The sequence below is a fragment of the Canis lupus genome, chromosome 35 (assembly GCF_011100685.1).
Source record: "Canis lupus familiaris isolate Mischka breed German Shepherd chromosome 35, alternate assembly UU_Cfam_GSD_1.0, whole genome shotgun sequence".
Taxonomy (NCBI): domain Eukaryota; kingdom Metazoa; phylum Chordata; class Mammalia; order Carnivora; family Canidae; genus Canis; species Canis lupus.
The window spans coordinates 9,309,039-9,334,324 of record NC_049256.1 but is presented as its reverse complement, the minus strand read 5'-3'; the positions used below and the strand labels follow the sequence as shown (position 1 = coordinate 9,334,324).

Here is a 25,286-nt window from a genome sequence, read left to right as displayed (position 1 = left end):
TTCCAATACACCGTTACAGCGCAATTAAACTCCCCACGAATAACGCCGTTAGAAGCTTCTAATAAGATTGTGAACCCTCTGCTCTTCCATTTGAGTGTTCAAATTCACAGGTTCCCAAGGCAAGCTAAGGTACATCTCGACTCCAATTATGCATACAGATTTTTCCCAGCATGCCAAATCAGCTAAGCCGTTAACTCTGGCAGCCTAGAAGTTGGCAGACCCCGTCTACCGCGACACCAAAGCCCGCTCTGCCCGGAGCTCCCTCCCAGAGATGTTTGCCATCATCACCTCCCCACCTGTCTCACCCGCATCCTCCCGCCCCGCCCCTTACCTTGGTCCCGCCTCCCGCGCTCAGGCGCGTTTTCCACGCCCCCTTTACGTTCAGCCAATAGTTGGTCACGTTAGTGGGAGGGGGCGGGGCCTTCCCTCCCAGCCAATGGGGGGAGAGCCTTGCTGTCCTGGTCCCGCCCCTGCCAGCAGCTCCTGCCGGAAGATGGCGGCGGCCGCGGAGTTGACGCTGTTGGAGAAGTCCCTGGGGCTGAGTAAGGGGAACAAATACAGCGCTCAGGGCGAGCGCCAGGTGAGAAGCGGGGAGTGGAGGGGAAGCGGTGGGCAGGAGCGCAGGGAAGACGGGCTGGCCGGCGGAGACGGAGGATGCGGTCCTGTCCTCCCCACGTGTCTGCGCCGCGGGGCGGGCGGGCTGGCGTCTCTCGGGCTCCTGCGGCCCTGGCTGCGCCCCGCTCCGGCTTGGCCTGACCTTTTCTTTTTTTTATTTTATTTTATTTATTCATGAGAGACACAGAGAGAGAGAGAGGCAGAGACACAGGCAGAGGGAGATGCAGGCAGGGAGCCGGATGCGGGACTCGATCCGGGGTCTCCAGGGTCACGCCCCGGGCTGGAGGCGGCGCTAACCACTGAGCCACCCGGGCGTCCCTTGAACCGCGGAGACTGTCGTCCTGTCCGGGGAAGGCGAGCAGGGCCCGGACACCAGCGTGGAGGCCCCGCATTCGCGTCCGGTGACAGCGCTCGCTGCAGCCCGGCCTTGCGTTCCGAGGCGCGCCGTGCCGGGTGGGAGGGACCGGGGGCCGCTTGCAGCTGCGGTGGAGAAGCCCGACCCTCTCCCTCCTCCGGGAGCCGGGTTGTCCCCCTAGGAGGACACACCTGGCTGCTCTTTTTTTTTTTAATAACGGCAGTAAGTGGAAAGTGCTACGTGGGAGCGGAGCCTGCAGATCGTTGGCCTTGGTCCCGCCTGTAGGAGATTCCAGGAAGGTTGCTTCCTGAGCTGCTCGAGTTCAGTGTGCGACGTGCGCAGGACGAAGGGGAAGGTTAATACAGCCTGAAGTTGGTAAGGTTCTTGGACTCGGCTTTCTCAGGCGTCGAAGAGCATTTGCGCTTCGTGAACGTGGTGGTTGGACGTGGATGGAATGCGTTAGGAAAGGAGGATGATGGTAGGGAGGCTGCTCTGGGGAGAGAGCGTTTTTGGGCCCCCTTGAGATTTTTTTTTTTTTTCCCCATGTGATGTTTCTTTTTTTTTGTTCTTAGTTTTTCATTCTTCGTTTGGTTTATGCGAGAAGCAGTCAATACACATCAGTTAAACTGAAACCGTGAAAGGTCTTGGAGACAAAGCCTCATGCTTTTGGTTTTTCCTCCAGCCTCATGCGGATTCTGGTTCCTTCCCTTTACCAGCTGCTCCCCAGTTTGGTTTCTGTTTTTTTTTTTTTATTGTTTTGTTTTTTTTGTTTGTTTGTTTGTTTGTTTAGAGAACGTTGCCAAGTCAGGAATTTTGCCCTCAGGAAGCTTATCTAGTATGAGAAACCGACATTGGCAATTAATTTAAGGCAGAATAGAATATACACTAAACAGAGGAAACGTTGTTGAAGAATGAGGGGGAGAAAATTCGTTTCGATTGTAAGAACAGATTTGTAAAATGCACAGAGAAGCTGGTGTTTAAAGCATATAAGACCAAAATTACGGAAAATTGGGACGTTTGGGGCAAGAAGCAGATCCACATGAAGTGCTACAACACAAAGTAAGCCCAAAATTATAGTTTGAGCCCTCTTGGGAGGGCTTTGGAATTCAGAGTGTGGTTTCTTATTTTATTTTAATTTAAACTTTTTTTTTTTTTTTGGGGGGGGTCTCAGCAAAGGGCAGCTATTAAAAATTTCTATTTATATGTTTGGAGAAAGGGATGGGAATATATGAAAAGATTCAGTCTTTTTATGTATTTATTTATTTATTTGGTGGGAGGAGGAGCCCACTGATGGCAGTAAGCCAGCAATGATGTGAAAATATTGGGGTCCTAGAATGAATGGTCAAGTAAGAATTCTTGAAGCATCTTTGATGCAAAAAGGGTGGCTCTGTTAAAGCATAGGGACAGAACCGTGGGCAGAAAGAGCTGCTCTGGGGTTGTGAGGAGTGTCTGATTTTTGTACTTTCAAGTTGGGAAGGGGTTAGGGAGAGTGTAGGTCTCTAAGGCATTTGGAAGCTAGGTTTCCAGGACCTTGAGGAGGTCAGCTATTGTTAGGAAAAGGTCATTTACTACTGTCTAGTAAAACCCCTAAGACCCTTCAGATGTATGTCAGTGGGCCATATTCTTGGAGGATGATTGCCAACATATATATCTTGGGGGGTAGAGATAAAGGAAGTTCCAAAAGGGATTTTTATACATTAAAGAAGACTTAAAGGATCCTGGAGGTCGGGCTAATGTTAAGCCAAAGTTGGCTTTTGCCCTTAGCAAAGTATTAACATCGTGGCAGTTGAGTTCCTAGAGGAATATCACTCTGCCTGTCTTGAACATGGGCTGCAAATCACAAGGAAACAATTTTTTTTCTTTTGTCTTTGTTCTCCACATGAAGCAATAAGGCATTCCCTGTAACATTATCAACTATATAGTAGTCACCCTCTCTACCCGTGGTTTCAATATCTGCAGTTTCAGGGATCCCTGGGTGGCGCAGCGGTTTGGCGCCTGCCTTTGGCCCAGGGTGCGATCCTGGAGACCTGGGATCGAATCCCACGTCGGGCTCCCAGTGCATGGAGCCGGCTTCTCCCTCTGCCTGTGTCTCTGCCTCTCTCTCTCTCTCTCTCTGTGACTATCATAAATAAATAAAAATTAAAAAAATATATATCTGCAGTTTCAGTTACCCAGGGTTAGCTATGCCCAGAAACATCATCCTCCTTCTGACATAGTGTCAGAAGGTCAGGAGTAGCCTAGCACTGGGTCACAATGCCTACGTCATTCACCTGACTTCATCTGCTTACATGGGCATTTTGAAGTCTTACTTCATCACAAGAAGTGTGAGTTGAGTAGAACAGGATATTTTGAGAGAGACTAACCACATTCACATAACTTTTATTACAATATATTATAATTGTTATACTTTATTGTTAGTTATTGCTGTTAATCTCGTACTGTACCTAATTCAGAACTTCAATTTTATCATCATATCATATTTATGTATAGGGAAAAAACATAGTATATATAGGTTTTGGTACTATCCATGGTTTCAGACCTCCCCTAGGGGTATTGGAACATATTCCCCACAGGTAAGGGGAGGGGACTACATAATTGAAAACAATCTAGGGTAGTCTGGCTGGCTCAGTAGAGGATGCAACTCTTGATCTCTCAGGGTCATGAGTTCGAGCCCCATATTGGGTGTAGAGATTATTTAAGGAAATTTTTTAAAAAATGGAAAAAAATCCAGAGGTCCAGCTTTAGGAGAATGGTTCGTTAAATTATAGTACATCAGCACATTGTAATAGTTCTCATTTGCCATCGTCAGTGATTGCTTAGAAGACCATGGCATCCTAACATGAATATGGAAAAAGTATGTGTCTCACAATTGCAACTACTTAAGATTTGTGTACGTGAGGCTGTATGAAGCAAAGACAAGGGACTTTCAAGTCAATCTTACTTTATTTAAACTCTGATCCTGCCATGACAAAGCAGGTGACCTTGGTTCTTTGTCCATACGATGATGACAAAATTACCAACTTAGAAGATGCAATGAGAAGGTAACTGGGAAGTTTTTGAGTTATCAGTGTAGGATTGTGGATAATTTATTTTTACAAATAATTCTCTTTAGAATTAAATGTCATTTCCCCTCACACACTCATTGATTGCAAGTTCTTTTTCCGTTTTTGTTTTGTTTTATAAGTATAACATACCTTCAGAAAAGCAAATAAATCTTGATGCGTTCCCACAAAGTGAACACAGGTGGGTAACCTCACACAGAACCAACCAACCAGGAATAGAACAATAGAACCAACACCCCCAGGGGATTTCCTTATTATTTTCTTTCAGTGCATTTTTTTGAAAGAGTATTATTGGTGATCATAGAGGTAGAGGCTTCATTTGAGTGTAAAGGCAAAAGTGAAAATTAAGCTAAGTAGTGAGTGGGAAGTAGGTAAGGAAGTAGAAAATCAGAGTACCTTTCATTAATTCCTATAACATGTAGGAGATAACCTTGGAATTTGTATTTGTAAAATGTTAATCTCTATACTTCCCAGAGTCCTGTTGACCTAGATGTGAGCAGGGAAGTGCCCTGCAAGGTGTAAATCATCTTACAAGTACAAGATACTATTTAATGACTGCAAAAACCATCTGTCTTCCCAAGAAAATACTTTTTTTGGTTTGTTTGAGTCGTTTAGATTGTATATTATTATTTGTAACTGGTCAGTCTCCCAGTCTGATTATCCCTTCCATATTCTTTTAAATTTCTCATAGTGCTTTGCTTGGTTGTGCATCAAGAACATTTAAATTAATTGGCAATTTCTTACAATCCGAACCTTTGTATTGCCGTTCTAATAAGGGAAACAAAAACAGGATTATTTTTCAGATGATTACCTGAGCCCGGGCTACTATCAGTGGCCTCAACTGTATTTCGGAACATTTTTTAAAATATGAAATATTGGCCAATAGTGACTTCACTCTAAATGATTCCAAAATTGATGGATATGCAGTTCATGGCAACCAAGTCACTGTCTCAGTCCATATCTACCTAATTAACGAGATAGTGAATTACATTAGATCACATATCACTAAAACCAGGCCAGATCTCATTTGGTGGTTCTAACTACATCAACATTAAGTCACTGTTACTATAATTGTATCCTTTTGTTATTACAGAAGTCAGATTTAAGTTTGTTCGTCTTGCTAAAATTAGAGTATTGGTAAACTTGACTAAAATCAATGCAGTATTCCAGGATTTCCTTTTTTTCCTCTTGTATACGCACAGTTGTAAATTATATAGAAATATATTGATTTTTTGCAATGTTACTACTGGTTTTACTTCAAACATCTGTTATCAAATTGTAAATAACATAACTACTATTTTCCTGATTTTCGTTTGAATATGATTTAGTGTTTTAGAGTAGAATCCTAGGGTGTTTGAAAGGACAGTGAGAGATTTAGTGATTACTTAGAACTTAGGGTCATGGGCACCTGGGTGGCTCAGTCAGTTAAGCGTCTGCCTTCAGCTCAGGTCATGATCCCAGGGTGCTGGGATAGAAGCCCACATCAGGCTCCCTGCTTAGTGGGGACTCTCCTTCTCCCCCTACCCCCTCCCTCATTTTATCTTTTTCTCTCAAATAAATAAAATCTTTAAAAAGAAGAAGAAGAATTTAAGGTCATGATGGTATTTGTGTTTTAAATTTATCTGAAGAACTTCTTTTTCTTAAGATTCCAGTTCTTCAGACAAACAATGGTCCGAGTCTAACAGGACTGACAACTATAGCAGCTCATCTTGTCAAGCAGGCCAACAAAGAATATTTGCTTGGGAGCACTGCAGAAGAAAAAGCGATCGTTCAGCAGTGGTTGGAATACAGGGTAACTCGAGTAGATGGACACTCCAATAAAGATGATATCCGCACTCTGTTGAAGGTACTGTGACTTCTCTTTTAAAATGCATGAACTATTAGTAGCAGGAAGCTCTCCCCCTTGAGATTCACTAGCCAAAGCCATTGGCCTTCTTGTTTCCTTCTGCCTTAGGGTAGTTTTTACCTGTTACTACCTGTACTGGAGACAGGACTATGCCCGCCTTCCCCCTTAGATCTCAGCCCCTTCCCCAGAAATGTTCTTGACCACCTCTCTCCCTAACACATATGGGTCCTTGTTCTATATGCTTGTTGTTAACACTCAACACAGTCAACAGTTATTTGTATGATTTTTTTTTTTTTAATGTGATGTCTTAATACTTAGTTTCTCCACTCAGCAGTAAAATACTTTCTCAAAGGCAAGAAGGGAATCAGAATCTTTGAGAGCTACTGAGAAAAACTGTTAGATTGATCTGAGAAATGAGAAAGCCCATGTTTTTTTCCTTGAGACTTACTGCTTTAAGATTTGTATTTTCTTTCCAAAGAAGCAAAATCAGAATGAAAGGCTCTGTTGGTACAAGGTATAAGCTGAATATGGAACCAGAGTCACCAGCAGTGAAAAACATTCCAAATAATATTTATTATTTACATAAAAATAAAGCAGATTAAAACCAAATTTTTAATAGAAGCTTAGAATTTGAAGGAAATTTAGAAATCATCCAGACAACCACACATCACTGCAGGAATCCCTTCTGTTTTCTGATTTTATTCCCATCATCATATAAATTGATAGTGTAAGTTGTGCAAGAAGGTCTCATAGAACTGAAAGCATTTCATTTGTCACTCTAGGGAGAATGGTTTTAACTATATTTTTGATAGCTATCAAGAGAACTGGTAGAAAATAAATTTTAGAACTTGTACCTTTATAGGTCTATTCATGCTCAATATCCATATTGACCGCTCCCACTGGTCTCTGCCATGCTCAGCAGCCTTTCCAGAGGGAAGCAAGCATGTCTTTCCTCTAAGGGAATATAAGGATTTCAGCCAAATAAAATATAACTCTCTCATAATTTTCCAGAAGAAAGGATAGTAATAAAGTACTTAGTTCTAAAAGATACGAACAGGATTTCACTGAATTAGGTTTAAAATTCAAAGTTGTATTCAGAGATTTGGTATTAAGAACATGGAAGTAATTCTACCAAAACATTGTATTTGGGATATGTAAATATTATTTGTTTTTTTTTGTTGTTGTTTTTTTTTTTTTTTCTTTTTTTTTTGTAAATATTATTTGTAATTCCAATCAAGAGACTCTGGAGATAGTACCATTTTTGAAATGTACAAGGGAACAGATGATTTGGTTGTCATCCTTGCTCTGCCAGTTTGCTTATCTGTACCTGCACTGATTTGCCAGATGCGGTTCTAAGGGCCAGTGGTACAGTAACAGTCCCTGCCCGTGCAGAGCTCAGAGCAGTGGGGGAGACAAATGTATAATGTACATTATACATAATGTACTACAGTGTGATTTTTGCCATATGAGCATAGATGAGAAAGGGTTGTTTTCTGTTTTGTTTTGCCTTTTGCTGTTTTTGTCTTAAAGGCAATAAAAATTTATTATAAAAATTTAGGAGCTATAAATAAGGAAAAAAAATTCCAAGCATTAGTAGTTCCACTAAAAGAGAAGTGCTAATAACACTTATATTTAATCATCAAATACTTATTGAACTCCCTTTGTGATCTTCCATGCTTTTCCTTTCCATATAGACATGTGTTTTTTATTTTACAAGTGGGCACCTGTTGGACACTGTAACTTGCATTTTTTCATTGACATTGTATTGTGAACATCTTTTGTGTCCACAAAGTACTCATTTATACTATCTTTTTGAGAACCCGTGAGTATTGCATCATATAGTTGTACCAGGATTTAAATCATTTTTATTTTTATTTTATTTTTTTTTACAAGCAATCATCTGATTTATAGAAAGATGCAACAATACTTAAAATGATATAAAATACTGATTTCAAAACATCAAAAAATGAATATATTTAACCATACTCAGCTCGTAACAGAGCAAATGGGTAAGAAGAATAATTCATACTATAGCATATTGCTAATATGAACTGGCAACAGAAAAAGTTGGTATAAGAAGACAGAAAAACTATCTTTTAAGAATTAGAACCTAGGGGCTCCATAATCATCTGGCATCCGCTCAATGTTGTACCTATGGTTAGAAATGTACATGATGGGAACTCCAGGGCTCTTCCAGATCCTTCTAAGGTCCCGGTCAACTGTGGCCACAATGTAACACTTGTGCTGAGTTACTCTCTGTACTAAGCAGTCATCTGCATAGGTTCCTTTGTGTGTGCATGGCAATTGTTCAAATCTCGGATCCTTGGCAATCCTTAGAGCCACTTGATACTTTTGCCCCAGTTTCTCAGTTTCAGCCATTACACAGTCAGTTATACAAGGGATACACTTGGCATACAGGCAGTCCATCATTGACTGTACTAAGTCAAGTTTGGCTTTAATGGAAAAGTTGGTATCAACCAGGATGTGGTAAGGTGGGCCCAGCTGTGTGTTATATTGGGAGAATAAGCAGGAAGGATGTTGGGGGACTTCTCTTTCCTTGAGTGCACTGAGATCTTTCTTTTCTTTCTTTTTAGGTTTTAATCTATCCTTCTCTTTAAGCCTCTGATCTCGGAGACTAAGCATTCGCTTCATGATCGCATACTTTCTTGCTTTCTTTTGCTTCCCATGTTCACGCCGCACCCTTGTTTCTTCCGGAATCCTAAATCATTTTTAAAAATTTCCTTGTATGTATGCTTTACCCCTTTAATACTGGGCTATTTATCTTTGTATTACTTATTTTTACTTCATACTCTCTAAAGTTCCATTTTAGGCTAAAACCACGACTCTAAGCTCAAATGGCTCATAATTAAGGTAATACATAATTTCAAAATGGCAGGCATTGCAGAGCACTAATATATTGAATCTAGATGGAAGATATATAGCTTATATATAGTTTATTATACTGCTTTTTTAATGTTGCTAGAAAATGTAATACTAATTAGGGAAAAAAACTCAGGTAGAACTCTAGAGGAGGGGGAATACTTGATAAAGTTTGGAAGTGGCACGGGAAAGTCTTATTTAAAACGAAGGAGTTGAACATTGTTAATTCTGGGAATATTCTGAATATATGAAATTCTGTAATATAGCAGAGAAAATTTGAATATCACTAAGAAAAATATACTTAATTATAAAGATGTTTTAAAGACAGTAACCTTAGAGTCTCTGTTACTAAAACTTACACATGGATTCTATTTTAACAAAAGCAATGTTAAATTATTTAGACCTTTTTAAAAATGCTTCTTAAAATCAAAGATAATTTTATTTTACTCTTAAACTTTATCCAAGCTGTTTCATTTTAAGACATTTAGAGAGAAACCATCTACATTCAACAGATCACTATATAATTTAAGTGGTAGCTTCTTATATGCCAGTCCATTTCACCCTCCCTACCCGAACTTTATTTTGATTTTTCTGCATTTGTCTCCTTTTTGTCCATATTCCTTTATGCCCTCATCTGTAACACCCCTAGCAGTTCCATGTTTATATAGCATTTTGAAAATTACGGTCTTTAGATGAAGACATGGGCATACTCAAAGAGATTAAATTCAGTTCAGCAAATAATTACTACTTATGGGAACTACCATTTGCCAGGCATTTGGGATGTGATTTGAGAAAACAAAATGTTCTCTCCAGTTTACGGAATTTTTCTGGAATAAGTACTATTGACCACTGACCACTAAGGATAACTAGTCCTTAGAGGGCCCTCTGAGGATATCTGATAGGAATCCATGTAACTGATTTATAAATCTTTGTCTAAAAGTTATATGAATCTTTTATCTCATTTGATTTTAATGTAATGTAATGAATGCAGCATGAATTCCTGTGCTGTTAAAGTACATGTTAATTTTGAGAGGAATCCAAAGTACTCCTATCTTTTTTTAAATCTACATTTTTTTCTTTTCTCAGGAAGCTAATTGGTTCATTCATACTGGTCTGTCAGACTTTACTTCTAATTTAGATTAGGATCTCTTAAGATTTTTATTTCATTTTTTAATGTACTTTAATTCTTTTTTTCCTTCCAAAGTACCTACTGGGCACTGAGGGAGCTCCGTGCTTACTAGTATTTTGTTGTTAAAGATTTTAAATCAATTATTTTGTGTATATTTAACATTGCCCTTTGAAAATTGATGATTATAGTTTGGAGAACAAATGGCAAAGAACTTTCTGTAGCTTTGGTGTTTAAAACTGGAGTTCTTCAGGGGTGGCTCAGTCAGTTAAGTGTGGGATTCTTCATTTGGCTCAGGTCATGATCTCATGGGTCGTGAGATGGAGCTCTGCACAGGGCTGTACACTCAGCACACCCACACGTGCATATATATTCTCTCTCTTTCTCAGGTAAATAAATATTTAAAACAACAACAACAGAAAAAACCCTGTGGAGTCTTGCAGTTTTTGGAAAAACTGGATCTCCAATTATAAAAGAATGAAGTTGGAATGTTACTTTACATGATATATAGAAATTAACTCAAAATGGATTGAAGTCCTGAATGTAAAAGCTAAATTTATAAAACTCTTAGAAGAAAACCTAGGGGAAAAAATACGTTGTTTGATTTGGCAGTGATTTCTTGGGTATGACACAAAAGTATAGGCAACAAAAATAAAAATGGATAAATTGGACTACATCAAAATGTAAAACTTCTGTGCATCAACGGACACAATCAACAGAATGAAAAGGCAACCCATGGAATGGGAAAAAATACTTGCAAAGCATGTAACTGATAAATAATTAATATCCAAAATATATAAAGAACTCTTACAACTCAGCAACAAAAAAACTAAGAACCCAGTTAAAAGTGTAAAATGGTGCAGCTCTATGAAAAACAATATGCTGGTTCCTCAAAAGATTAAAAATAGAATTACCATATATTCAATAATTCTACTTATGGGTATATACCCAAAATAATTCAAAGTGGGCCTTAGAGAGATATGTGTACACCCATATCCATATCAATATTATTGACAGTAGCTGAGAAGTGGAAACAACACATGCGTCCATTTACAGATGATTAAAGTATATATATAAACAATGGAATATTATTTAGCCTCAAAAGAGAAGAAAATTCGAACCTTGAGGGTATTATGGTAAGTATAAGCTAGTCACAAAAAGACAAATGCCCTATGGTTCCACTTACATGCAGTATCTAAAGTCGTCAATTCATAGAAGTAGAAAGAATGGTGGTTGCCAGGGTCTGGGGTGAGGGGGAAGTGGGGAGGTGTTAATAGGATAGAGTTTTAGTTTTGCAAGGTGAAAAAATTCTGAAGACTGGTTACACAACAGTGTGGATACCCCTGATATTTACTGAATTATACACTTAAAAGTGACTAAATGGTAACATTAATTAAAAACTTTTAAATATACATATATAAAAAATGCAGCAAATCAATAAACTATAATTCTCTTAAGAGAGTTGTTAAAGAGCTTTTTATATTTTAATGGAAAAAGTAAATCTGGGGCAGCCCGGGTGGCTCAGCAGTTTAGCGCCGCTTTCAGCCCAGGGTGTGATCCTGGAGACCCGGGATCAAGTCCCACATCAGGCTCCCTGCATGGAGCCTGCTTCTCCCTCTGCCTATGTCTGTGCCTCTCTCTCTGTGTCTTTCATGAATAAATAAAAATCTTTAAAAAAAAAAAAAAAAAAAGAGAAAAGAAAAGAAAAAGTAAATCTAACATGAACATAATTTACAAAATGATCTCCCCTTCCTCAAAATTGGTGTCTTTGAAATGGTCATAGATAGCATTTTGAATAGCATTTTTTAAAGTTTTCTTATTTCTTTAAAATAAAATAAGATTAATAATGTTTGCCCTATTTTTAAAAATGAGTTGACTGACATATTATCTGTTCTTTTGAATAAAACTTAGTCTATGAATGTCAGATTCAATTTATCAAATTAAGTCAGTGTTTTGTTTTCTAATAGTCTTCTAAATGTTTGAAGTCCAATGATATGATAGTTAACTCTATTATTACTGGGTAGGGTTTTTTTTTTTTTTTTTCAAATATTTATTTATTTGAGAGAGAAAGAGCAAGCATGCATACGTGCGTATGCATGAGTGGGAGGTGAAGGAGGGGCAGAGGGAAACGGAGAATCTCAAGCCGACTCTGCACTGAGTGTGGAGACTACTGTGGGGCTTCATCAGATGACCTGAGCCGAAATCAAGAGTTGGATACTTAACGTGCTAAACCACCCAGGGGCCCCAATTATTACTGTTTTTTAAATTAAAATTTTATATATTTGTTTTTGTTTTAGGATCTTAATTCGTATCTTGAAGATAAAGTGTACCTTACAGGATATAACTTTACCTTAGCAGATATCCTATTGTACTACGGACTTCATCGCTTTATAGTGAGTATTTAAATAGTCATTAGTTTTTTCCTCTGTAATGTTCAGAATGATTTTTTTGTCTTAAATTTAAGTCATTTTTGCACTTTTGCCTTCTCAAATAAAAATGAGTTATTTTTATACAAGGTACTTATGTACGTATTCCTTCCACAAATCCATCAAATATAGTAGCTTCCTGTTTGCTTCCTGTTGTTTCTACTCTTGTTCACAACTACTTCTCTTGCTGCCCTTTGAACTTGATTGTCATAACCTGGCCCCCATCAACACGTCCCACTCCTTGTAACATCTTAATTCCAGTACCCCATGTTCTGTGCGGCCTCTAATCCTTAGCTTTTAATCTCTTACTCACTAATCCCACCATTATCTGAAGCAACTAGATTCCTTCCCATTTTCCAAACTTAGGTACTTTTTTCCCATCCAACCTAGATCCCCTTTTGTGTAACTTCTGATACTTTTGTTAGTGTCTTCAGCTTTGCTCCACCGTACATTCACCACCCTTTACCTGAAAATCCCCACCTCTTGGTCACTTCTAATAATTGCCTTCAATCCCATATCCAGGCTGAGATCTGTTGGAGAAATCCCAAAGCCACAGATTGGTGCCACTATAAATTTATACTATTCAGTTTCAGCCAGGCTCTCCTACGGATCAGATCTTTCATTCCTCCCAGGCATACTTCCAGACTTCTAGCACTTTCCTTAACCCCAGTCTTTCCCTCTCCCTTTATCTTCAGTTATCATGCAGCAGTCCTCCCTGTTTGAGCTAGAAATTTGAGACTTTTCTTTTGAATGCCCTCATCTCCCACCCCACCTGAACACTCATCCTCATCTGTCTTGTCTCCTCCCTCTGCCCTCTTACTTGAACTCACCCTCCTGCCCCCCCCCCTTTTTTTTAAGATTTCATTTATTTAATCATGAGAGAGAGAGAGAGAGAAAGGCAGAGACACAGGCAGAGGAAGAAGCAGGCTCCATGCAGGATGCCTAATGTGGGACTCAGTCCCAGGTCTCCAGAGCCATGACCTGGGCCGAAGGCAGTGCTAAACCGCTGAGCCACCCAGGCTGCCCTCCTACCCCCTCTATGCCCCAATTTTGTATCCTTTCTTTCCCATATGTGCAATTTTTCCTTTTATCTGGTCAGTCTCTCTATTTTTTTTTAATTTGTTTATATATTTTAGAGAGAGTGAGAGTGTGAGTTGCGGGAGGGAGAGAGAGAATCCTTAAGCAGGTTCCCCGCTGAGTGCAGAGCCCAAATCAGGGCTCAATCTCAGCACCCTGAGATCAAGACCTGAGATGAAATCAAGAGAAGCCCAGCTGACCAAGCCACCCAGGTACCCAATGGTCAGTCTCTAAATTGTATTAATTCTTCAATTTATTTACAGACAATTATATGGTACTGGCTGTGTTCTCTGTGCTTCCTAAATGTTAATTAATTTAATCCTCATAACAACCCTATGAGGTAGGTGCTATTACTATCATCCCCATTTGCAAAGGAAGTAAGAGAGCCACAAAGAGCTCTGATACCTTCCTTCCAATGACCCAGTTAGTAGCAAAACCAGGTCTGGAAACCAGGCAGTTTGAAACGCTCCACAGCTTGTGCTTCCTTAAGTCTTTCTGCACCTAAAACATCTTCCCAACACCCATCTTCTCCCCGTGGAAAAAAATGACCTGTCTGTTTTTCTGTATTCTGCACCTTGTGTGTCCAGTTAATCAGATTCTTTTGTTTCCACCTCCTGGATGCCTCTCACACATGTCCTCCTGTGATCCTGGGTGATACTGCCCTAGTTCCAGAATTCGTCATCTGCTGTCACGGCTACTGAAATGGCCTCCTGCCACCAGTCTTCTCTCGTCCGTCTTCTTTGCCACTGCAGCGATTTTTCTCATGATGTGGCTTCTTTTCTCAGAATAACCAAGTACCTCTTTGCTGTCTAGGATGGGAGCCCCTTCTTCATGTTGACTCTGCCTCCGACCTCATTGCCCTCGTTCTCCCCACATGCCTCTCTCTCAGCCACAACAGACTCCCTGATCTCTCAGCCTGTGCTCTTCTCTTTTGCTCCCTGGGCCCAGCCTTGTCTTCCTCCCAGATTTGTTCACATGTCACCAAGTATCACTCAGCTACGGCACTGATTTCCTGGTGAAGCACCCTCAGGCTCCTGAAGCGTGCTGAAGTACTCATTCCTCTGTGCCTCACACACTCCCTCAGCTCTGGCTTGTTTCACTGTGTACTCTAATCCTTGGAAAACTTCTCTTTTAAATCATAAGCTGCTACAGATGCCTGGGTGGCTCAGTGGTTGAGCATCTGCCTTTGGCCCAAGTCATGAGCAGGGAACCTGCTTCTCCCTCTGCCTATGTCTCTGCCTCTCTCTGTGTGTCTCTCGTGAATAAATAAATACAATCTTTACAGATAGATAGATAGATAGATAGATAGATAGATAGATAGATAGATAGATAGATGCTTGAGCGAGAGACTGCAGCAATTCCTATGTGTAACACTCCTGTCCAACATAATTCCTCCCACATGCATATAGTCTGCACTCCCCTCCGTAAACATTGAATAACCTAATTAACGGGTTTCTCTAGATTTTTCAGTTTTATGTATAGTTTTTCTTTCTACCTCATAACTCTAAAGGAGGGCAGCCCGGGTGGCTCAGTGGTTTAGCGCTGCCTTCAGCCCAGGATGTGGTCCTGGAGACCCGGGATCAAGTCCCACATCGGGCTCCCTGCATGGAGCCTGCTGCTCCCTCTGCCTGTGTCTCTGCCTATCTCACTGTCTCTCATGAATAAATAAATAAAATTAAAAAAAATAAATAACTCTAAAGGAGATGAGGCTAGTGGTATCATCCTCCTACTATAGAGAAGGAAATTAAGGCTTAGGAACATCGACTTTGTGCACAGTATGTGGGGACACCTTTACACGCTGCTGGATACCATAATGTATGATAGTTTTTCTTTATCCCCCATACAAGCTCTAATTCCTTAGTTAGATTTACTCCACTTATGAAGCATTGTTCCTCTAAGATCTCCAAGAGATTGGGATGCCTGGGTGGCTCAGTGGTTGAGCCTCTGCCTTTGGCTCAGGTCATGATCCCGGGGTCCCGGGATCAAGTCCCACATCGGGCTCCCTGCAGGGAGCCTACTTCTTCCTCTGCCTGTGTCTCTGCCTCTCTCTATGTGTCTCTCATGAATGAATAATAAAATCTTAAAAAAAAAAAGGATCCCTGAAGGATTATGCTCAGTTCTATAACATTATTGATGCAACCACCTAGTTAGATCCTTCACTCAGCCCAACAGTCCTTATTGAATTCATTGCATGTGTCCATACTACAGTCCTTGAGAGACATAAAACAAATATAAAAACCTCTTTTCAAGCAACTCTTGATCTCTTCAAAGAGATGACTGTTTCACATGAAAAGAACTGAGTAAGGCAAAGTGCTGATTTCTGCTCAGAATATTACATGAAAAGTTAAAAAAACAAATAAAGTAAAATGTAGAATCATGAAATTGTCAGAAAAATATCTGTAGGATTCAGATGTCTGGCTATTTAAGGGAACTTGTATTGTTTTAGAAACCTTATGATAAGTTTGAATATAAATCTTGCATTTAAGTAGGATGACCATATGATTTCTCATCCAGAATAATACTTTTGACAGTAAAAGGAAGGTTATTAATAATTATTCATGGGCAGCCTGGGTGACTCAGTGGTTTAGCGCCGCCTTCAGCCCAGGGCTTGATCCTGGACACCTGATCGAGTCCCACGTTGGACTCCCTGCTTGGAGCCTGCTTCTCCCTCTGCCTGTGTCTGTGTCTCTCTCTCATGAATAAATAAATAAAATCCTAAAAAAAAATTATTATTCATAATTACTGGTACAATAAGAATAAAGTAGGACAAATGTTCCTTGTACATAGAAGAGATAAATAACTCACAATTTGAAGCAAAATAAGAGGACTGAAGAGAATCGTGTCATATTTCTCTTTGTAGCTCTCCAGCTCTTAGCACAATGCATCATGCAACCAAATGCTTACCGAGATCAGCAGGACTTTGCAGTCTCTCCCTCCTGTATTTCCTGTTTCAGGTTGTAGATCATTGTAATGCTATCTTTAGTTTTATACTTCAGTATGATTAACTCTAAAATCATCTTATTTGAATGTGAAGACAGTTCAAGTAGAGCTGATATAATCTGATCGAACCAGCCTCCTTTTATTCCATTCTAGATTCAACATATTTTAGTCACTTTTTTGAATGTAGAATGGTGACATGGCACGTTTTAACCTCATTTTAAAATGCAAAAGCCTCCAAACTAAGAGTTTGCTGTTATGATATCTACATATTTTCATCCTGGTGACACACCTAGGAGGTATCCATAACCTGACTTAGAGCGTCCACTGTTAAAAGCATGGCTACTTTCTAGGGGAGCTTAAAAAAAACTTATATCTAACAACGGCACCCTTGGAGACATCTTTAAAACATTTAAATGTGGCATTACTTAGTTTTAAAGCTTGCATTAGGAGAAATGTCATCTCTAATCCTATGTATGATGCTGTCAGCCGGCTAGTGAAGGCCTGTTGGGACCTTCACAAGGCCTGGCTTCTTGTGACATTGAACTCCTATTAAGAAGGACAGCATTTCCCCATCTAATTAAAAAAAAAAAAAAAAGTAATAAAGTATAACTCTTGCAAACCGAGTGTGTATTTGTGTTTTTCTCTCTTCTGGCTTATGCAGGTCATGCAGTAGGGAAAGGAAATAGTCAGGAGGGAGCTTGTCTGGAATTTCTGGGCCAGCATGGTGAACAAGGTCATAATTCTATAAGGCAAAATATTCATATCACAAGCTACAAAGTTATTTAATTATGAGTCTAGGTACCCTGAGGGGCATTGGGTTTCAAGCAGGTCTTAGAAGTGTCTTGTTCAGTGCAACATGTTAAAACTCAGGTCACATTAACAATATTTAGTGATACGTGCCCTTTTATATTTCCTGTTTGGGAATATATGTTTTCTTTACATGTAGTGACTAGGATATTATGATGAAAGATATTATGCTTATTTTTTTTCAAAACAAAAACGAATATAATAATACATAAATCATTCAGCTCGCCATCCTTTTGGGTTCAAGAAATGAGTCCATAACAAAAGCATCTCTCCTATCCTGGTCCATATGCAGGCAAAGTACATCAAAGAAATAAACACCTTCTCAAGGAACTCCTCACAGACTCAAACCTGTACTGTGATATAATTGGACAGTGGTGTTAAATGACATCCCTCTTGAGTTAGGTGTAACTATATCCAGATGAGAAAAAGGTGATTATTCAGTATTAAATTTAGGCAGAGTAGATGTGAAGCTCAGATTGGTTACCTGCTCACATTCATCAGACAGTTTCTTGTGCTCTGTTTGCTTTGGCAGTATATTTATTTTTGCCCTCACGCATTCCTTCATTTATTTGTTCCTGCTATTAAATACTTAAAATGTAATCAGGCCGCCTGGGTGGCTCAGTCAGTTAAGCATCTGCCTTTGGCTCAGGTCATGATCCCAGAGTCCTGGGATCGAGCCCCACATCAGGTTCCTTGTTCAGTGGGGATTCTGCTTCTCCTTCTACCTTCTCCCTGCTCATGGTCTCTCTGTCTCTCTTTCAATAAATTAATAAAATCTTTAAAAAAAAAATACTTAATAAGTAATCAGTACCGTGCACAAGACAGCAGTCAGGGAACCTTCAAGTCATCAGATAATCCCACAGTATTTTGTTTCATTTGGAGCCCAATTTTAGTTGTGGCTAAGTTACTCCTAATTTTCAGATCTGGTCTATCTTTTTTTTTAAATCTTTTTTTTTTTTTTTTAATTTTTATTTATTTATGATAGTCACAGAGAGAGAGAGAGAGAGGCAGAGACACAGGCAGAGGGAGAAGCAGGCTCCATGCACCGGGAGCCCGACGTGGGATTCGATCCCGGGTCTCCAGGATCGCGCCCTGGGCCAAAGGCAGGCGCCAAACCGCTGCGCCACCCAGGGATCCCCGGATCTGGTCTATCTTAATTCTCTTTGAGAATATTACATTGTTCTTCCTTTGTGAAATTGCCAGTTATGTGGCTGGCTGTTTATTATCATACTCACTGACTCGTTGCTTTCTGAGAGTGATTTCACCCGTAGATAGCAGTCCCTGTGAACAGGCTGTTACTCAAAATTATTGAAATCCTTTGTAGCATGATGTGCCGCTTGACTCTGAGATAGTTATCAACTAAAATACATTTGTTTTGAAGTTTGGAACACCAGTGGAGGTATGTCGTTTTTTTAGAAAGAAAGAAAAGTACAAGAAGCAGCTGCAATGCAGTCCAGGAGCACCAGCCGTAAAGAATGTCCGGAAGGTAGCAGACCAGCCTCTCACCCTGATCTAGAATGGGTCACTTAAAGTGGTGTCTCCATGGGAAATTAATGACTAAGAGTATTATCTGTTTGGCTTTAAAGGTTCAGACTAGGTGTAGAGAACCAATATAAATAAGAAAGGATGATTAGTTAGAAAGATCCAAGCTTCATCGCTGCAGACACATAGCTGCAGCATGGAGGCCAGTAAGAAGCAGGAAATGGTGACTGGAAAGTCGCACTGTGTCTCCTGTTGCAAGAAAGGAAAAGAAACTAGCCGAGTAGAGAGGGATGCTGGAAAACCAGTGTTGTAAGTGAAAGGGCCCAGGGGATCCTATCTGGGAAGTTCTAGAAAAAACTGTAAGGTTTTTGGGGGGAGGGAGTAGGGAATGGTAATCTGTCTTCTCTTTGTTTACAGTAAGGTCAGAAATAGAATATCTACCAAAAATGTAGCAGAGATAACAAATAGAGATCAGTCATAATTTTCTCAGATTCAAGGGACAAGCTCCAATTTAAACTAAAAGAAGAGTAAGTGATCACCTGATCCTTTTGGAAAAACTCTTGTGTATTTCTGACAAAATTTTCTGAGGGAAAATGAACAGATTTACATTTTCTGAAATAGATCATCTAGTTAAAAATTATTGGAATAAATTGGAAATGTTAGAAGAAGCTTTAGAAGCTCTTGGAATAAAAATTATTTTGTGCCTTAGTGGCTCAGTCTGTTAAGTGTCCAACTCTTGCTTTCAGCTCAGGTCATGATCCCAGGGTCCTAGGAGTGAGCTCTACATCCAGGTTCCATGCCCAGCAGGGAGCCTGCTGGAGAGAGAGTGTGTGTGTGTGTGTCCCCGCCACACTCACTTGCTCTCTCTAAAATAAATAAAGCTTGGGGCAGCCCCGGTGGCCCAGCGGTTTAGCAGGATCGGGTCCCATGTCAGGCTCACTGCATGGAGCCTGCTTCTCCCTCTGCCTGTGTCTCTGCCCCTCTCTCTCTCCCTCTCTCTCTCTCTCTCTCGAATAAATAAATATTTTAATAAATAAATAAATAAATAAATAAATAAATAAATAAATAAACCTTAACTTACTTTGTACACCCCAAAAAATTTAAAAAAAAATTATTTCGTGCCATGAGTCTACTCGTAACCCTTTATACTAAAGACTCTAAATGTGAAATTTTTATATTGGAGAATATCGATTTTGCTGTGTGTTGTATCTTACTGTTGTTTTTGCTATTTTAAATAATAGGCCAAGTAGCAGCATTGTAACCAGTCTTCTGCTCTGAAATATGAATAGTAAGCAGATACTGCCCTTTGACTCAGATCCAGAGTCTGAGTGACCAATCTGCACAAAGATCAAACAAGCATTAGTGCTATATTGTCTGGAAATGCTTCTCAGTGTATTTTAATTCATTCAGAAAAATAACATCTCACAAAGTGGCTGAATAGAGACTTTTAAATGAAGAGTTTTGAAAAGAGTAAATTGTAGAAAATGGTCAGATATGAATCCTGTATTGCAGCAACTGACATGAAATCAGTTTGAGAGTGAAACTTGCTGTTCCCTTATAATTGGGAAAGGTTTGCTGAAGTTGATTTCGAATGTATGTATGTATGTGTGTGGGTGACGAAAACTCAGCCCCTATTTCCCATTAGATTTGTAGCTATGTTTACTAGTGGTTGAGCTTTTTAAAAATCTTACGTCTTCTTTTGAAGTCAGTGGTGAAGTTCACATATGGGAAAGATTTAGAAAAAGAATGAAGCTCTTTTACAAAATGTGTTTTACCTTTTGAAATATAAACTGATACTCAGTTTATTCTGCAATGGTTATTTGCCTCCTGTGTACAGACCAGACAGTTAGGCATAAGGTAATTCTTCACATGTGAAAGCCATGAATTCTCTAATAAAAAACACCTTTTGTATCAAAAAAGACCAGTTTTTGATCAGTTTTCTTGACTACTGTGTTAATTTTCTATTTCCATGCCATAGACTAACAATAGCGTAGGTGAAACAGAGTAATATATTTCTAATAACTAGATGCAATCTTACACAGCCTTAAAGGAGATGAGTATATTTTCATAATATGTGTAGCACTTACAAGTAAGAACTTAAACCTGAAACTTAAAATTTTTTTAGGTAGCAGAAGTAGGAGACTCTCCTGCTAATAATTTAAGTAAACTGAGCCAGCAGAGTTGGATGTCTGAGGCCATCAAAGACAATGTTAAAAGATAAGATATTGATACAATAGTATCCTTCTATCAGAGGTAAAAGGAAATTTTTCCTCCTATCTAAGGAAAGCAGGATTATTTGCATCAGTTTTTCTTTTTAAATTGCCTTATAGTAAACACGAACTGGGAATAGGAGTTCAATGACAGATTTTTTGAGAAAATACTGTGTGTCTACCTTTGAATTTTATTAATATTATTTTGTATTCTGCAACACATTTTGCGTACCATGGTGGTTTGTCCTTCAGTTTTGTTGACCCAGTAACAGCAGAATATTTGCCTGTAGACACAAGTACGCTCAATTCTGACCAGCCACAGGACATCTGTCTCACTAAACCTCCTTCCATCAAGCAGGCTACTAATGGGTTTGAATCACAGGAGGGGTTTTTTCTTCCTTGTGTAAATATTTCAAAAAAAAAAAAAAAAAAAAAAATTCCAGTCAGTTTTACAGAGACTTGCAATGTCTGTTGAATAAATGTTGCTTTAACAACAGAAAAAGGAGATAGCGGGGATCCCTGGGTGGCACAGTGGTTTAGCGCCTGCCTTTGGCCCAGGGCGCGATCCTGGAGACCCGGGATCGAATCCCACATCAGGCTCCTGGTGCATGGGGCCTGCTTCTCCCTCTGCCTGTGTCTCTGCCTCTCTCTCTCTCTCTCTCTCTGACTATCATAAATAAATAAAAATTAAAAAAACGAAAAAGGAGATAGCTACACGACTTTTAAACATGGGTCATAGCTGGTAGTTACTGTCCCGCTGGCTCTCTCTTACCTGACAGCTCTCTATGATTCTAGTCCAAATCTCTGAATCACCTACTCTGGACTTAAAGCCCAGTAAAATAATAGGTACCAACTGTTTTTATTGCACCTTTCTCTAACCAAATCTCTGGGCATTCTTGTAGCTTGACAGGAAATTGTGTGACTTACAACATCCACTGGAGATAGAGTTCAGCTTTTTAGCAGACCCAGTTGAGAAGATCTGTTGTTCATCTGAGGCATGTGCCACTGGAAATAGCCAGCTCTTCCTTCTTGTTAGGCAATAATCTCTTGAAATTAAGTGAGTCATTGTCTTGAGTAGTTTTTCCCCAGAATTTAATAGAAAGGAAGTTTTATTTATATACATATAAAAAACTGTAAGTTTTTTTTTTGAGGGGGGAGTAAAGAATGGGGATAAATTTCAGGTTTAAGTCCTTATAAAATATTATAAAGTTTATATATAAATATATATATAATTATAAAATGTATGTATATGAGTTTACATAGAATTGCCTTGTTAAGAATGTTAGATCCTAACCTTGCTTTTACGTTTGCTAAAATATGTTGTAGAAAGAACCAATGTCTTAGCCTTTTGGAAGCTCTTCTCTTCCTTTCTCCTTTTGAAATATAAAGGAAAATAAAATTTTCCTTTCCAAAAAGTAAAAAATGAGCTCTTTGTATTAGGAGTTAGACAGTTAGGTAGTCGGGGCCAGGCTCCCCAACAGGAAAATACGGAGTCAGGACAGCTAAGATAAAACTGCACTGACATTCTGCTCTGCAGCCTTTGCAGAAATGACTTCTCCAAAACGTCCTAAAATAAGACAATGAACCACAAATGCATTTGTCAGTATCACAGGCAAGAGGCAGTTCAGACCTGAGCCCACAAATGTGAACAAGAAAAGACCATCAGCACATGGACATTAACCTAATAGGTCAACAGATATGTGACCAAAGCCCCCATTGGCATGACTCAGCACACCCTGATTGCTTAAGATAGTTCTGCAGAAGAGCTTATTAAAACCCCTAAACTTAGAAACTCCGGGGGCAGCCTACTCTGCCCCCCTCCCTCTCCAGGAGCTTTATACTCTTGCTCAATACACCTTGCTTTGCTGCCCACCACTCTTCATCTGGTCCACCTCTTCCTTCTTCAGAGCGGCGCAACCAAGAACCCGGGGCACAAAGGAAACACAAGTCCTGTGTTGTTTGGACCTCCAGATGCTGGGTTAATGTAATTTTTGCATTTGTTGAAAATCCGAGACTTCTCTAAAAAGCGTGTTTGGTGTTGAACAGAACATAAAAGCATTAAACGAATGGCTCTTCTAACTGGCTGAAACTTTTTGCTCCCATCTAAATATGTTGGCTTTTCTTGAGTGTTTATCTTCTACGCAAATGATACTGATAATTATTCTTACGCACTGTGTTGTGTGTGTTTTTAATCTCTATTTAGGTTGACCTCACAGTTCAAGAAAAGGAGAAATATCTTAATGTGTCTCGCTGGTTTTGTCACATTCAACATTATCCAGGAATCAGGCAACATCTGTCCGTTGTTGTCTTCCTCAAGAACAGACTATATACTAATTCTCTCTAGAAGCTATCCATGACATACAGAAGCGTGATCACAAATATTTAAAATGGAAAGTGTATTCTGGACCAGAGAGCCAATGTAAATTGAATCACAGTCATTCTTTATTTGCTGAAGTTGATGGAATAAACTTATGTCCGAATGTTTTACTTGTTCTCTAGTTGAAATTTTGCAGCTTTTATGTAAAAATTCAAGTGTCAAAACTTAAGTCAAGATCAAGTTATAAATTAACCTTTTTTTAATAGATGAAATTTATTTTAGTAAAACTTGCAAATCAATGGCTTAATCTTAAGGAAAAAATAGTCCTTTCAGTAGCTGACATATTTGGCTGTTTATCGACCTCCATCTCATATTTTAAAATTCATTTTCCCCTATGGATATTTACAGTAATTTGTTTATTAAGGACTATAATAAATTGTGCCAAGGATACAGAAAGGGAAGACAGATGGATTTGTTTTCAAATATTTATGTGAGCCAGTAAATGTGGTTGAAAAAAATCTTTTTTTTTTTTCTTTCTTTCCTGTAGTCAGTATTCATTGAGGTGAAACTAACTACTGAACTGCCCTGGAGGGAGCTGGAATAAGATACATTCAGCGGAGTTAATGGTTCTTTTGTTGTTGTTGGGCTTATTGGAATAGAAGTGGCTAAAAACAAGATGGGAAATTCCTGCTATCCCACTAGCTTTAGACTTGACAATTACTAGATCTTTCTAAACTAAACTGGCTTCTAAACTAAAAGCCAACTCAGGGCTGCTGCCGAAACACAATAAAGAACAAAGAGACGTGTTATTAGCAAATCTATACATCTTACAACTTACAGAGTAAATAAGTGATTATTGAGAGCTAAAGAGCTTATATTTCCAAATAATAAGAAAAATGGAGCCTTTTAGGGGTGCCTGGCTGGCTCAGTTGGTTAAGTGTCTGCCTTTAGCTCAGGTCATGCATCCAGCTCCCTGCTCAGCAGGGAGTCAACTTGTCCCTCTCTGCTGCGCCCTTTAGTTCATGCTGCCTCATGTGCTCGCCCTCTCTCTCTCTCTCTCCCATGCTCTCTAGTGCACACTCTCTCTCAAAAAAATAAAATCTTTAAAAAAAAAAAAAGAGCCTTTGAGTGTTTTACTGTTTCATACGACTATTTTGATGCTGATGGTGAATCTAAATAATATACAGTTCAAAGGTCAAGTGAAAAAAACAGATTGGGGAAATATACAGCCCTTTGGTTGAGTTCTGCTTTTATCACTAGCTATATGACCTTGAGCAAATCAGTTAACCGTATTCCTTAACCTATAAAAATAAAATGAGATAATATATATGGGAAAAGCCTAACATAGAGTCCATGTTTATCAGGAAAGTTTTCTCTGTAAGATCCTCCCCTTCCCATTTTATGTAACTAAGTCAGATTTAAGAGACCAACTGTGTGTGATTATTTTGTAATAGGACAATTTTTATAGGATTAGATCTCATAATTCATTGCCCTTGGGAGCATATTTAATTTTATAATCCCGCCTTTAAAATGAGAAACTGTAAATTTGTATTTGCACACTGAGACCAGAGGAATCTAGTCTTGGGAGTTAGAATGTGTGTCATAGAGGCAGACCCAGTCTGACTTTTCATGCAAAAACACTGCCCCAGCTGGGTCTACTACAACATGCATATCATGTTTTACTGCTGCAAATTCTTCCTTCCCCTAACACTTCCTTCTCTGCCCAGAGGACTGCTGGGGGAGGTAAGCAGGACAGACAGGATGGATGACAGATGGACTACCAAGCTTTTCCTTTCCAGCCATTTCCTTCTTCAGGTTAGGTCAGGTTTAGGAAAGGGTAAGATGACACACCTGTCTACCTCTTTGCCAAATGTCCCCTCTCCCCATGTCTATCTTGTGAGTTTAAGTATCTTTACAACCGCTGGTCATTGCCCTTATGCAAGTACACAGTATTGCTTCCACAGATATTACCTGGTGCTATTATGTGCTAGCTAATTCTTGTCACTAACTTGGAACTTACAGGATGACAGTATTGCAGAAATGTAAAGACCTAGCTCCTGAAGCAGCAGCTAGATAATGTTCTCAGCATCTAATGTGGAAATGTTGCATTGCATCATGGTTCATTTGTCAGGTCCTACTATGC

The 25,286-nt window shown here is 39.3% G+C and overlaps 2 protein-coding genes across 3 annotated transcripts; one reads left to right on the top strand and one right to left on the bottom strand.

Moving 5' to 3' along the window:
* Positions 1-421: 421 nt before the first annotated feature.
* On the top strand, positions 422-23,313 carry EEF1E1 (eukaryotic translation elongation factor 1 epsilon 1). 2 transcript variants are annotated; one of them, XM_038584134.1, is made up of 4 exons: positions 422-580; positions 5,678-5,878; positions 12,182-12,277; positions 23,030-23,313. In XM_038584134.1, the coding sequence occupies exons 1-4, from the start codon at positions 437-439 to the stop codon at positions 23,168-23,170; spliced, it is 582 nt and encodes a 193-aa protein (XP_038440062.1). In that variant the 5' UTR covers positions 422-436; the 3' UTR covers positions 23,171-23,313. The 2 variants fall into 2 exon arrangements, with proteins under 2 accessions (XP_038440062.1, XP_038440063.1); XM_038584135.1 differs by lacking the exon at positions 23,030-23,313 and adding an exon at positions 16,248-16,884.
* LOC119867648 (rRNA-processing protein FCF1 homolog) lies at positions 7,803-8,591 on the bottom strand. Its single transcript, XM_038584136.1, has one exon. It carries the CDS (start codon positions 8,528-8,530, stop codon positions 7,982-7,984), a length of 549 nt encoding a protein of 182 aa, XP_038440064.1. The 5' UTR covers positions 8,531-8,591; the 3' UTR covers positions 7,803-7,981.
* Positions 23,314-25,286: the final 1,973 nt, after the last annotated feature.

Bases quoted from the DNA above. Each gene is read 5' to 3' on its own strand.
- EEF1E1 (XM_038584134.1), top strand. From the start codon at position 437: ATGGGGGGAGAGCCTTGCTGTCCTGGTCCCGCCCCTGCCAGCAGCTCC. The intron at 581-5,677 runs GTGAGAAGCGGG...CTTTTTCTTAAG, and splicing joins GCGCTCAGGGCGAGCGCCAG to ATTCCAGTTCTTCAGACAAA. The intron at 12,278-23,029 runs GTGAGTATTTAA...ATCTCTATTTAG, and splicing joins ACGGACTTCATCGCTTTATA to GTTGACCTCACAGTTCAAGA.
- LOC119867648 (XM_038584136.1), bottom strand. From the start codon at position 8,530: ATGAAGCGAATGCTTAGTCTCCGAGATCAGAGGCTTAAAGAGAAGGAT.